The sequence below is a fragment of the Eurytemora carolleeae genome, unplaced genomic scaffold, assembly GCF_000591075.1.
Source record: "Eurytemora carolleeae unplaced genomic scaffold, Eaff_2.0 scaffold1260, whole genome shotgun sequence".
NCBI lineage: Eukaryota > Metazoa > Arthropoda > Copepoda > Calanoida > Temoridae > Eurytemora > Eurytemora carolleeae.
This window is the reverse complement of record NW_019397173.1, coordinates 34,522-47,271: the sequence shown is the minus strand read 5'-3', so window position 1 is coordinate 47,271 and position 12,750 is coordinate 34,522. Positions and strand designations below refer to the sequence as shown.

At 30.0% G+C, this 12,750-nt stretch overlaps 1 protein-coding gene across 1 annotated transcript; it reads left to right on the top strand.

Annotated features, from left to right (window-relative positions):
* The first annotated feature begins 4,171 nt into the window (after window positions 1–4,171).
* On the top strand, window positions 4,172–7,592 carry LOC111712509 (uncharacterized). The gene is made up of 6 exons (XM_023487144.1): window positions 4,172–4,260; window positions 4,536–4,580; window positions 4,869–4,951; window positions 5,402–5,500; window positions 6,631–6,793; window positions 7,145–7,592. Exons 1-6 carry the CDS (start codon window positions 4,222–4,224, stop codon window positions 7,478–7,480), a joined length of 765 nt encoding a protein of 254 aa, XP_023342912.1. The 5' UTR covers window positions 4,172–4,221; the 3' UTR covers window positions 7,481–7,592.
* Window positions 7,593–12,750: the final 5,158 nt, after the last annotated feature.

Sequence of the window (12,750 nt, the reverse complement as noted above, 5' to 3'; positions counted from 1 at the left end):
ATTAATATTTTGCAATGTGGCAGGATTTAAAATTTTTTTTTCAATGCCCTAAATTTATATTTTATAAACACAACTGCCGGAAGACTCGAATGCTGTGGCACGGAGGGCCGTACGGTTTTGTCTCATGGCTACCGGAAGACAAAAAAAATATGCGGCATTGAAGGGGAAAATGTTGTGGCTTATTGCCACCTTTCTTCCCCGCTCGTATCCATGGATTCTCAAAAAATGTAAGCCAATTTGGTCCAGCCATTAGGCCAGCTAAAGCGAGGGAGGGAACTCCCGGACACCATGAGCCACAGCTATGCATACACTGCAAGTCTCCCAGATTTTCTAGGCAGACCAAGTATCACCATTCAGACGATGCCAAGATTTAAACTTAAATGTTTAAAATTTTTTAGAATTAATGTGAACTACAAAAAATGGTATCGTTTAAATCTAAGATTATAAAAGATGAAATGAAAAATTCAAATTTTTTCCTTTTGGTGGAAAAAATGTTTAATTTTATGCCACTTTATTAGTCATGATCAGGCACTAATAATTGATAAATACTTCTCTTCTTTCAGAAACCTCTTATGCCACCATGTCGAAAAATTTGTATAACAAATTTTTTATTCAAACTCAAAAAACCCTACTGTATTACACAGGCACATTTTGATGCATTGAGCATGCTCATTACTGCATTGCTGAGGCTTGGTCCGCCGAGGAAGGGAACCCCCGGGCGCCATGAGCCTCCCAGATTTGCCAGGCAGACCGAGCCTCCATTATGCAGACCAAGCCACCACTATGCAGTGAACGAGCCTTCACAATACAGAACAGCTTTTTTGAATCTTGGTTTTATGTGTAATGAAAAATGTTAACATTTTTTTGACGTAGTAGCATAAGAATTTTAATAAAGATTAGAATTATTTCTTGATTGTCATGATTAAAAACATACATGGACTCATAAAGTGGTTTATAAGATTTATACTAAAACTTTTAACATTTTTTGCACAGAAAGGAAGATATCTGGAGAAATATTTCTGAAGTAAATTTAGTTTGTTTTGTTGTAATCTTTGATTTAAACAATACTTTTTTTTGAAAAATGTTAAGATTTAAATAAATGATACAAATTTTCAAGATTTAATTTGAACTAAAAAAAGGTATCGCTTAAATCAAAAATTACAAAAGATGAAATGAAGTTCAATTTAAAATTTTCTCTAAATATTTTCTTTTGATGTAAAGAATGTCTAAAGTTTTACATAAACCATTTTACTATCCGTAATTCGGAACTATTTATGATAATTGATAAATACTTTACATCTTATGCCACAATGCCAAAAAAAAGTTAACATTTTTCATTACCCATAAAAACCAAGATTTGAAAAAAGCTGTTCTGTATGGTCAAGGCTCGTTCACTGCATAGCGGAGGTTTGGTCTAGATAGTGGAGGCTCGGTCTGCATAGCAGAGGCTCATGGCTCATGGCGTCTGGGGATTCCCTCCCTCAGTGGACTCGACTGCATGGGACAGACTTCTCCGAAAGTTTTAACCATTTTAACACAATGTTAGACTTAAGAAACAATGTTAAAACTTTAAAATTATTAGTTGACATATATTAAATAGGCATTTATTTCTTAAATGTATTTTAAAGAGGGTAAAAGCAAAAAAAGTTGTTTCCTCTTGAATGTCGTCTTTCTTTCAATCATCAAACAATTAATATTTACTCGAGACATAACTAATTTTTAATCTCGATCAAAACTAATTTTTAATTTCGATCAAAATACATTAATAAATATCGGAAAATGTAACTATACATTGCTTTTTTATGTCTATCATTTTGTTGAAATGGTTAAAACTTTAGGGGGAGTCTGCCCCATGCAAGAGTCCGCTCCATGAATGTCACCGTAGGTAATAATTGAATAAAAAAGTTTTTACTCAATAATTTCTTCTCTTATAGCATTCGTAAATTAAATTTTGCCTCCATTTTAATAAATGCAGCACTGCAGCCTACTCTTTAAGGTTTATTTAATTCTTCATTGAGTTTTTTAATCTTAATTTTCTGCTCGATAACTAATTAACCATTAATTACGTAAATTCCAGATATGTCACTTCAAATTTCTAAAATAGTTCTTAGTTGAAAAAGTTAATTATAGGCATGTTTTAATTTGTTAATATATAATCTTGTGCAACGTGATTTAATTTTTAATTGATTCTAAATTCATGGGATTGGGCATTGTTCACTCAAATGAAAATGTTGACAATCATTATTTTTGAAAATGCGCCAATTTAAATAGAAGAATCCGTCAACATTTAAGAGAGGTTTGAATATTAAAAGCGGTGAAAGCAATCTATTGGGAAACATTTTTATTTCAATTTGCCCAATACAGTGATAATCAGAAAAATGTTAAATATAAAGACGACATTTCATCAATACTAAAGCATGCGTTTGATTTTGTTGCAAAGCAAATGGCTTTACCAGTATGTAATCAAATTACTTATTAAGTTAAATGGGTCTGTTTACACTGCACAATTTCTTTGCCTAATGGTCAATGGACTATTTAAAATCAAAACCTCAGTCTAAAAGTCGACTTCCTTTACCAGAGTTTTCTGGTTCTCACTGCAGCAATAATTATTCTACAACATTTTCCCCAAGCAATAAAATTCTTTAATAAAAGGAACAGTTACGGTTGAAGAAAAAAAATGTTAGACCACATTTAGAAAATCTCGATATTAGATGTTTAAATAATTGTGTTCATGAAAAATGGAACGAAGACGATATAAAAGCGTCATTTAATTTGGTCTAAATATAAAAATCTTCGTGTTTTTTCGGTCACCCTGTACAAGAAAGTATCTTTGTTGAATTTTTATTTTCAATTTTTGCATATATTTTCAGATCTCTGATATGATGAATTCAGTAGAATCAGAGGTATGATAGGTCTCTACCTGTGTGCTCAGTTAGCTGTACTGTACACTTACAACTGTTTACTAATATTGATATACTATGGGTTAGGCCAGAATTAACTTACAATAAACAAATATGCGTGAATAGTTTATGGCCTATAAAATCACTCTATACACTATAATCTCGTTGAGTAGAATAGCTTATTATTCTTATTATTGATATTAATCTTTATATTTTACTACATCAAGATATTGTTGTTGGGAAAGGAATTGAGTCTTTGTCATATAACATTCATTTCCAAATTCCTATATCTTTGAAACCCAATTTCTTAGACCTTTTACATTTCAACTATGAATTCTGCAAAATTAAATAGCAGGGGAAGTTTGAAATATTAAATTTTTACACCAATAATTTGCAAAGATATATGAATTATTAATCCCCCCCCCCCCTATGCGTATCCTGGTTTTCAAGTACCCCAGCAGGATAGGTTTGAAATCGACGAACATTTTTTGTTAAATACTAAACAGAACGTTATAACTTATAACAATATATACCAAAGTATTTCTTACTCCTAACAATCTATTTGGAGTTTCAAACATAGGTTTTATCAAGTCTAAAGTTAGAATTTTGTCTAACTATGAGTTTCATTGAAATCATTTTAATTGTAATTGTAGTTACATTCTGTGAGAATATTCCTGCATGTAAAGTTTATGATATTAATGGGCCGAGCGTTGAAATGAAAATAATGAAAATGGGAAAAGGGCCGCGAAAAAAAGGTTGTATTAAATTCAACTTGTACTTAAAAATTGTGTTATTCTTTACACATCTCCAGAATATTTAACGTAATAAATTGAGAAAAGTCTTTAATATCTATTACAGTATATGAAAAAGACATTCAAAACTATTCACCAGCTGTCAATATATCGTGGGACACCCTGTAATAAAAAAATTACGGAGAAAATCAAAAACACATCTTATCTTATTCTTCATTTTTATTCTTTTACTTCGGATATGATGGTTTGATTTGATTTGATTTGAATTTTGAAAAACTTATCAACATATATTACGTATTTACGTAAAGGGATTGTAAGCGTAATTATTTCAAGTGACCCTTCATGCAAAGATAGCAATGCCCGATTTACAACGGTACCCTTGAAAGCTTCGTCTGATCGTGTATGAATAAGATATCATTAGTTTGGTTTCTTAAAACTGTTTTATTTCATTTGCGGTTTCTCTGTGAAAGTGATTTGCGCATTACTTACTAATAAGAAAAAATGAAGGAATTTACAGAAATAAACTTATAAATCTCTGCTCTGCTATTAGTTCTTATTAAATCTTCAGTATGTTCGGACGTGTAATTTTTCTCGCTGTTATCCTTCAGGTATAATTTTCAAATATTTAGAAAATCTTGTTGAAGATATTTCAACTTAATTTTTAGAGATTGGATTCTTTCGACTATTTTTTTCTGACGAAATAATTTTAGTATTTTTTTGCATTCTTCTTAAACTTAGCAAAACAATTATTTCTTCAGAATTCGTATTGCTGATATGTTTTTCAAAATTTCATTTTACAATCTTTAAAGCATCTAATCGATTCATTCGCCGTATTTTAAAAAGGTATTTATATCGATAAAATAGTTTTATGACTTTTTTTAAGGTGACCACAGGCAGTCCAACAGTTTCCTTAGTCTTAGACACAGCGGTAATATTTTTTATATTAATTTGGAAATTTGGAAATAATCCATTTTTCTTTTATAGTGTATTTAAATTCTCCTAATCAAAGATAAAATAAATAAGCCGAAAAAATGCGAAAAAGTAAAAGAAATCTGAAAACTTTAAGAATTTTCTAAAGAGGATTTTATTCTTGATTAGACAAAGATTTGAATTATCTATATCAGAAATTTCACTCTATTAATTTCGATTACAGTCCCTTTAATCAATGTTGAAGCTCTGACCAAGTATAAAATTTTAATGTTAAATTTTATTAAAGGCTAATGTAACTGCAGTACTAGGAGAAGGTGTAGCTCTTGGATTTGATGGTGCAGGAAATCTTACAAAACATTTTGTTAACAAGTGAGTTTTATTTTTAAATTGTATTTTTGAAAAACAATTTGACACAGAATTACCAACAAAACAATGACTTTTACTTTAACATTTTTTACGTCTAATTCTATAAGCTTTTATATTTAAACACTCAGATTGTCTAATTGAGACTAAATTATCTCTTCAAAAAGATTATAGAAATAACAATATTCATAGCTACAGGGTTACCCACTAAGGCTGAGACTGTAAAGACGACCTGAAACCCTTTAAATTTGACGATTCCGAGGTTTAATTTATCTTTTTAGCAGCTTATTCAATGATTGAAAAAAAAGAAACAAGTCTACAGTTACAGGGAATAATAAATATGATGTAACTCTCTACATTTTATAATGAAAAGACGACGTTAATTCCGCTTTTTCTGTTTCTCATTGTATTTCAGTTGAATCCATAAAACATTTTGGTAACTGTTTCCTATCTTAGAACTGAGAAACTTCAGCTGTACGTGAAAAACAAGACCGCCAGCACCACGGACAACATCTTAGAGCTACTCGACTTGAAGATGGAGTTTATCATGTGCAAGTAAGTCCCCTCAAATATTAGGTGTTTCCTCCGTTAAAGGGACTGTAAACGTAATTTGAAGTGACAATGCCCGATTTACAATTATACTCTAAAAACTTGTCTGTCAAATAAGAATTACTTCTCACTGTTTAAAATTTAGAAAACTGATAAATTTCCTTACAAAAGTAACTTGCGCATTTCTACTACAGGAGACCATATAGAATTTATTAGAATTAGACACTTTTAAACATATAAAAAAATATCATCCATATTAATGATGATGGTCTTAAAGTTGAAAAACAATTCTAAAAACGTATTTACCCAAAAAGTACGATTTTAAACGTCAACTTTGCGCTAAAACACAGGATTTAAAGATCTTAAAAAAAATTTTATGTCTCAAATGAATCCTGAAGAATTTGTCCACAACTGCATTGCGTACTCAGTTTAACTACCTTACATTGTCGGTCTGTCCCTTTAAGGGTGCCTTTGTAAATCTTGCATTGCCATCTTGTTGCTTGCAAATCAGTAACTTTAAATTTTATTTTTTTATAGTGACTTGATTTAAGGTAAACGTTAACGGGTAACTTAGTGAATCTGGCATTCTATCAATTTTGTCAATTCTATAAATTATCAATTCTATCAATTCTATCAATTCTATCTGTTCTATAAATTATCAATTCTATCAATTCTATCAATTTTATCAATTCTATAAATTATCAATTTTATCAATTCTATAAATTATCAATTCTATCATATCTATCAATTCTATCTATTCTATAAATTATCAATTATATCAATTCTATCAATTCTAACAATTTTATCAATTCTATAAATTATCAATTTTATCAATTCTATAAATTATCAATTCTATCACATCTATCAATTTTATCAATTCTATAAATTATCAATTCTATCATATCTATCAATTCTATAAATTATCAATTCTATCACATCTATCAATTTTATCAATTCTATAAATTATCAATTCTATCATATCTATCAATTTTATCAATTCTGTAAATTATCAATTCTATCATATCTATCAACTCTATTAATTATATCAATTCTATTAATTCTATTAATTATATCAATTCTATCAATTCTATCAATTCTATCGAAGAAATGATGATTAACATAAATTTTGTTTTCAGTATGTTCCAAGTGTGTACTAAGAATACCTCTGACGAGACTGATGCCCCTGGAGGTCGGTCTGGTCTGAACCAAGTTAACCGCCTCACTGAACTCAACAACCTCATCCTTGCCGAGGCAACTGACGAGGTTGTAGAGGATGAACGTCTGTTCTTCCCCGTAGAGGTACACATTTCAGTTTCATTCTTAAAGAAATTGAGTTTTTGCCACAAACTCTGACTTTGTAATCCCTATGTCAGTGACCTTTGATATTTCAAATTCACGAATTCTGTTAGATCAAATAGTTTAAGTTTGAAATATCAAAGGTTTACCATTAGGTTAAAAACATAAAGACATTAGAACATTTGGGTTTGTGACAAAAACTCAGTTTCTTTGTTTCGCAATAATTAAATTTCTACTTTTTATTATTTAATTAGTTTTTAACTTGTTTGTATTCTTAATCCCCATAATCTTTCTCTTAATTTTAAATTACTTTTTTATGTCTAATTCTTTCTCTATAATTTTCCTTTATTTTAGAATCAAAAAGATTACATCAAAAACAAAATCAAGAAGCTGCTGTGCAAATATACAGATGATAAATGGTGTGAAAAAGCTCCTGAAGAAGCTCCCGAAGAAGCTACTGAAGAAGCTCCTGAAGCAAGATTATTTTTCAATACAAAACCCGCCGAAAATGCCACCGAAGCTGCTGTGGATGATACCAGTGAAGCATCTACTGACGAGACGACTAAACCAACTGCAACTCTCACCAAATCCCTGTTCATTCAGAAACTGTTCTCCCATCTCTCGATCAAGATGGGATTTGTTCTCTGCAACTTGCGAGTATGGTGTCCCGATGAGGAGTTGGCGTTTTAGAGCAATCCTTGAGACACCATCATGGTCTTGGGACCTAAACCGTTCTTTAATTCATTCCTCTGTACTTAAAGAAATTTACACTGAATTCGAATAAACGATAAAAATTGTTAAATTTACTTTGCAGTATGCCATAGAATGATTATGAAGGGGGGGGAAATTAATTATTAAAACAATGTTAAAATTTATATTTGTTGAGGAAACTTTAGAAAGATCTTTTTTTTAATTTTAAGCATTATTTAGTTTTTTAAAATGAAATTAAAAAGCTATTTCTAAAAAGGGGTTGAATGTATTTTATAATGTAAACAGAAAGAGAGCTTAAAAAGGAGAGAGTTCTTTTAACAAACTGATTTTCTAAGCCCTATATATCTTTGCACCCCTATTTCGGATACCTTTGATATTGTTAAACTCTGAATTCGGTTAAATCAAATAGTTTGAAATATAAAGGGTTTACACAATCAGTTTGCAAATATATGGGGGTTTGAAGATTCCAGTTTGTTGCAACAACTCAATCCCTTTCTAGTATGGAAACAGACATATGACTGTATTAGTCTCCTTTTTCTTTGTAAACTGATGGCTTTGAAATTTAATATCATAATTCATAACTCAGGTTATAAATAATAGAAGATAATTTAAAAAGTGTTTTTTTTAATGTTACATAAAAGTTCAATATTGAGATTGAAATTTTGTATTTTATTATTAACATTTTTTTTGGCATATTTGATGTTTGAGAATCTTGAGATTACCAACAATAAAAAAATTCGCTGATTTTTAGATTTTTTCATGGATTTTGAAAAATCGATTTTTCCCAGACAAATTCATCAATAAACCTTTCCTGAGGTCCCACAAAAAAAATTTTGTCTTGTCAAATTTTGCCTAGTCACAATTTTGCCTTGGTAACTTTTTGCCTAGTTCAAATTTGCCTAGTAACATTTTGCCTAGGTAACGCAAGAGCATAGTTTTTGCCCATTGTTTTTTTAAACAGATTTTGTCAACAATTAAATATTTTTTTACTGAACCACTTAAATTTAAAATTTACAAAAGATAAAACATGGTTATGTATCAGATATATATATCTTTAGAAAACAGTTTACATAATGGAGCAAAGATTTTGAATATCATCATCTTTTGGCATATGGTACGGTATGGTAGGAAACTTAATGATTTGCAAAAAGTTGCAGAGATTTTTATGACAAATTCGCGGAGTATTGAAAATTTTCTTTGTCGAAAAAAAAACATTGACTAGGCAAAAAATTCGCTCCTATGTAACCCTAGGCAACATGTTAAATAGGCAAGCCGTTAATGAGTCAATATGTTACTAGGCAAAATGTGACTAGGCAAAACGTGACTAGGCAAAATGTGACTTGGCAAAATGTAGCCGAGCCGTTTCTACGTTTATTGGATACAAACGGACAGACAGACAATTAAGGAAAGTGTATAGATAAATGTTTATATGATTCTGCCTACATAGTGCATACATACTTGAGAAAATGGGATCATGTGATACAAAACCTGTTTTCACCAAAGAACATTTTCAGTGCATTGTGCATAATAATAATAGGAATTTTCCGTGATTAAATCAGCTTAAAGGGACTAATTGTCTATTATCATTTTTAGTCACCATTTGACGTAAGAGTGTAATCAGCGATATAATCTATCTTTAACTTTATTTAGAAGATACAAATATTGCGAGGGTGATGTGGGTGGTTTCTTAATTCCTTATGATCTAATTCGGCGCCCTTAAGATCAAAATTTTCACATTTTTGAGTAAAGGACAAAAACATTTAAATCAAAGGGATTGTTCTAGAATACAGATAAATCAGACATTTATACACTTTATCAAAGGAAGACCATATCACATCACGTGTACAGTCCCTTTACAGCTGTTCCTAAATACTTTCTCTCACAGTAATTATATCGTTCTTGTAAATAAAGAAAATTTATCGTGTGTGTTTTATTTTATAAAAAATATTAAGATTACTCAACAGTCCCACGAAACATGGCAGTTGGTAAATAGTTTAGAATGCCTTCTTCTATAATAGGTTAAGTTGTTTAATATGATGAAAAAAATATTATATAGGAGTCATATTATAGTAAAATTAACTTCAAAGTAAAATATATTTGAGCAAAAGATTTTTTAACGGAATAAACTGCAAACAGCCTTTAATATCTAATACAGTGTATGGAAGACGACAATCAAATGAATTTACAAACTGTCATGTTTTGTGTGACACCCTGTAGCTCAGCACATATTGTTTTATTGTACTCAAGAGTGGCGCTACCACCAAAGTACAAATTCTTCTCAATAGATCGTAAACTTTTTGTCTTAAATAAACATTATTATGTAATCTAAAAACTGGTTTTGTTTTAATTTAAAATCCTTCGCCCCAGGCCTTTTTATATGTAGATACTATGTAAAGGGGTGTCCCAATATTATATGTAGATACTATCTAAAGGGGTGTCCCAATATTATATGTAGATTCTATGTAAAGGGGTGTCCCAATATTGTATATATGTAGATACTATGTACGTAAAGGGGTGTCCCAATATTTTATATAAAACTATGTAAAGGGGTGTCCCAATATTATATGTAGATACTATGTAAAGGGGTGTCCCAATATTATATGTAGATACTATGTAAAGGGGTGTCCCAATATTATATATAGATTCTATGTAAAGAGGTGTCCCAATATTATATGTAGATTTATATGTAGATACTATCTAAAGGGGTGTCCCAACATTATATGTAGATACTATGTAAAGGGGTGTCCCAATATTATATGTAGATACTAGGTAAAGGGGTGTCCCAATATTATATGTAGATACTTTGTAAAGAGGTGTCCCAATATTATATGTAGATACTATCTAAAGGGGTGTCCCAATATTATATGCAGATACTATCTAAAGGGGTGTCCCAACATTATATGTAGATACTATGTAAAGGGGTGTCCCAATATTATAGATAGATTCTATGTAAAGAGGTGTCCCAATATTATATGTAGATACTATGTAAAAGGGTGTCTTAACATTATATGTAGATATTATGTAAAGGGGTGTCCCAACATTATATGTAGATACTATGTAAAGGGGTGTCCCAATATTATAGATAGATTCTATGTAAAGAGGTGTCCCAATATTATATGTAGATACTATGTAAAAGGGTGTCTTAACATTATATGTAGATATTATGTAAAGGGGTGTCCCAATATTATAAATAGATACTATGTAAAAGGGTGTCCCAATATTATATGTAGATTCTATGTAAAGGGGTGTTCCAATATTATATGTAGATACTATGTAAAGGGGTGTCCCAACATCATATGTAGATACTATGTAAAAGGGTGTCTTAACATTATATGTAGATATTATGTAAAGGGGTGTCCCAATATTATATTTAGATACTATTTAAAGGGGTGTCCCAATATTATATGTAGATACTATGTAAAGGGGTGTCCCAATATTATATATAGATACTATGTAAAGGGGTGTCCCAATATTATATGTAGATATTATGTAAAGGGGTGTCCCAATATTATATGTAGATACTATGTAAAGGGGTGTCCCAATATTATATGTAGATACTATGTAAAGGGGTGTCCCAATAAATATGGGAACTGAGCCATTTACCGTTTACATGACATTTACTCATATTTACTCTCGACGTTTACCCGCACTTGGTTTTGAATTATTATTAACTAAGTGCCCGGCGTTGACCGTGGAACTTAAAATAAAATATTTTGCTTTTATCACTCCCGGGGCTTCACAATCCATTTTATAAATTAATTAAAGATATTTAAAGATATTTTCTTTTTTATTTGCAAAAAAATTGTTATGTTTGAATTTTAAAAAATTGAACTGTTTAATTGTTTATGGTAATGTAAAACTGAAAATGTTCACTTTTTATTTCTATTAAAGGGACTGTCTAAAAGTTTTAAGTTAACCTCAAAATTACACACCTTTTCTTACAAGAAACCATTAAGACAGACATCGCCATTTTTCAATCTTGAAATGAGAATAGTTTTGTTAGTTTCTTCCTTATACAAAAACCCACTAGTAAATGTTACAGAGATACCACATTTAAAATGTTATCAATTTTCAAATAAGAAAAACAAAGATATCCCCATCATTTTGGCTCATTAAAAGGATTAACAGGTTCAGGAAAGCGACTCTTTAAATTTGGGTAACCTGAAGTTACTTAACAGTCTCTNGGCGATTTTATCAATATAATAAAGACGACTTTTTAAAAAGCTTTTTTTGAATTACAAGATTACAAGTAATTAAAGAGAAGTTTTTGTTTAATTGACAGCTTATCTTTGATTCCATGTTTTTGAGTATCCATGCTGTTTAAAAGCCTGATAAATCAAAATTGTAATCGAAAGTTGTCTTTGTTCTATTGATATAATCACCTACGACCGTGTTAATACTATGGACTCTGGCTTTTCTATAAAAAATAATAAAAAAATCTCCCCCCCTCCCTCCTGTTCAAATCGTATTTCACCTTATTTTAGCCAGGCTTAACGAACCTGAAGTAATTCATTTTAAAAAGAATAATATATCCCCCTTTTCCCGGCCCGTTTAACTCTAATTCATTTTAATAATACATCCCCTCCCCCTTTTCCCGGCCCGTTTAACTCTAATTTCACCTAACTTTAAATTTTAACTCTTTAAATAAATATTATAATTATGATAATTATTGAATTATGATGATTATTATCATTATGATTATTATTATCATTATTATAATTATTATCATTATTATAATTATTATCATTATGATCATTATTATCATTATGATCATTATTATCATTATGATTATTATTTTCACTATGATTATTATTATCATTATGATTATTATTTTCACTATGATTATTATTATCATTATGATTAATATTATCATTATGATGATAATTATCATGCATTACAATGATTTTTATTATTGTGATGATAATTATCATGCATTATAATGATTATTATCATTATGATGCACGATTATTATCATTATGATATGTATCATTATCATGATGATTATTATCATCATTACCATGATTATAATTATTATTAAAAGTTCTCAAATTATAAATGTAAACTTTTTTACGTCTAACAAAAATACTTCACATGCATACTATTCGATCCTCACTCAAACCTACAATTCTTTGAAAAGAAGGAATTGTTTTTTTTTTGTAATATTATGTCTGAAAATGGCGGGAAAGATTTAAAATATTTGGTTTGGTTTGGTAGTGGGGAGAAGGAGAAGGGTAGCCAGGGGAAGGTTA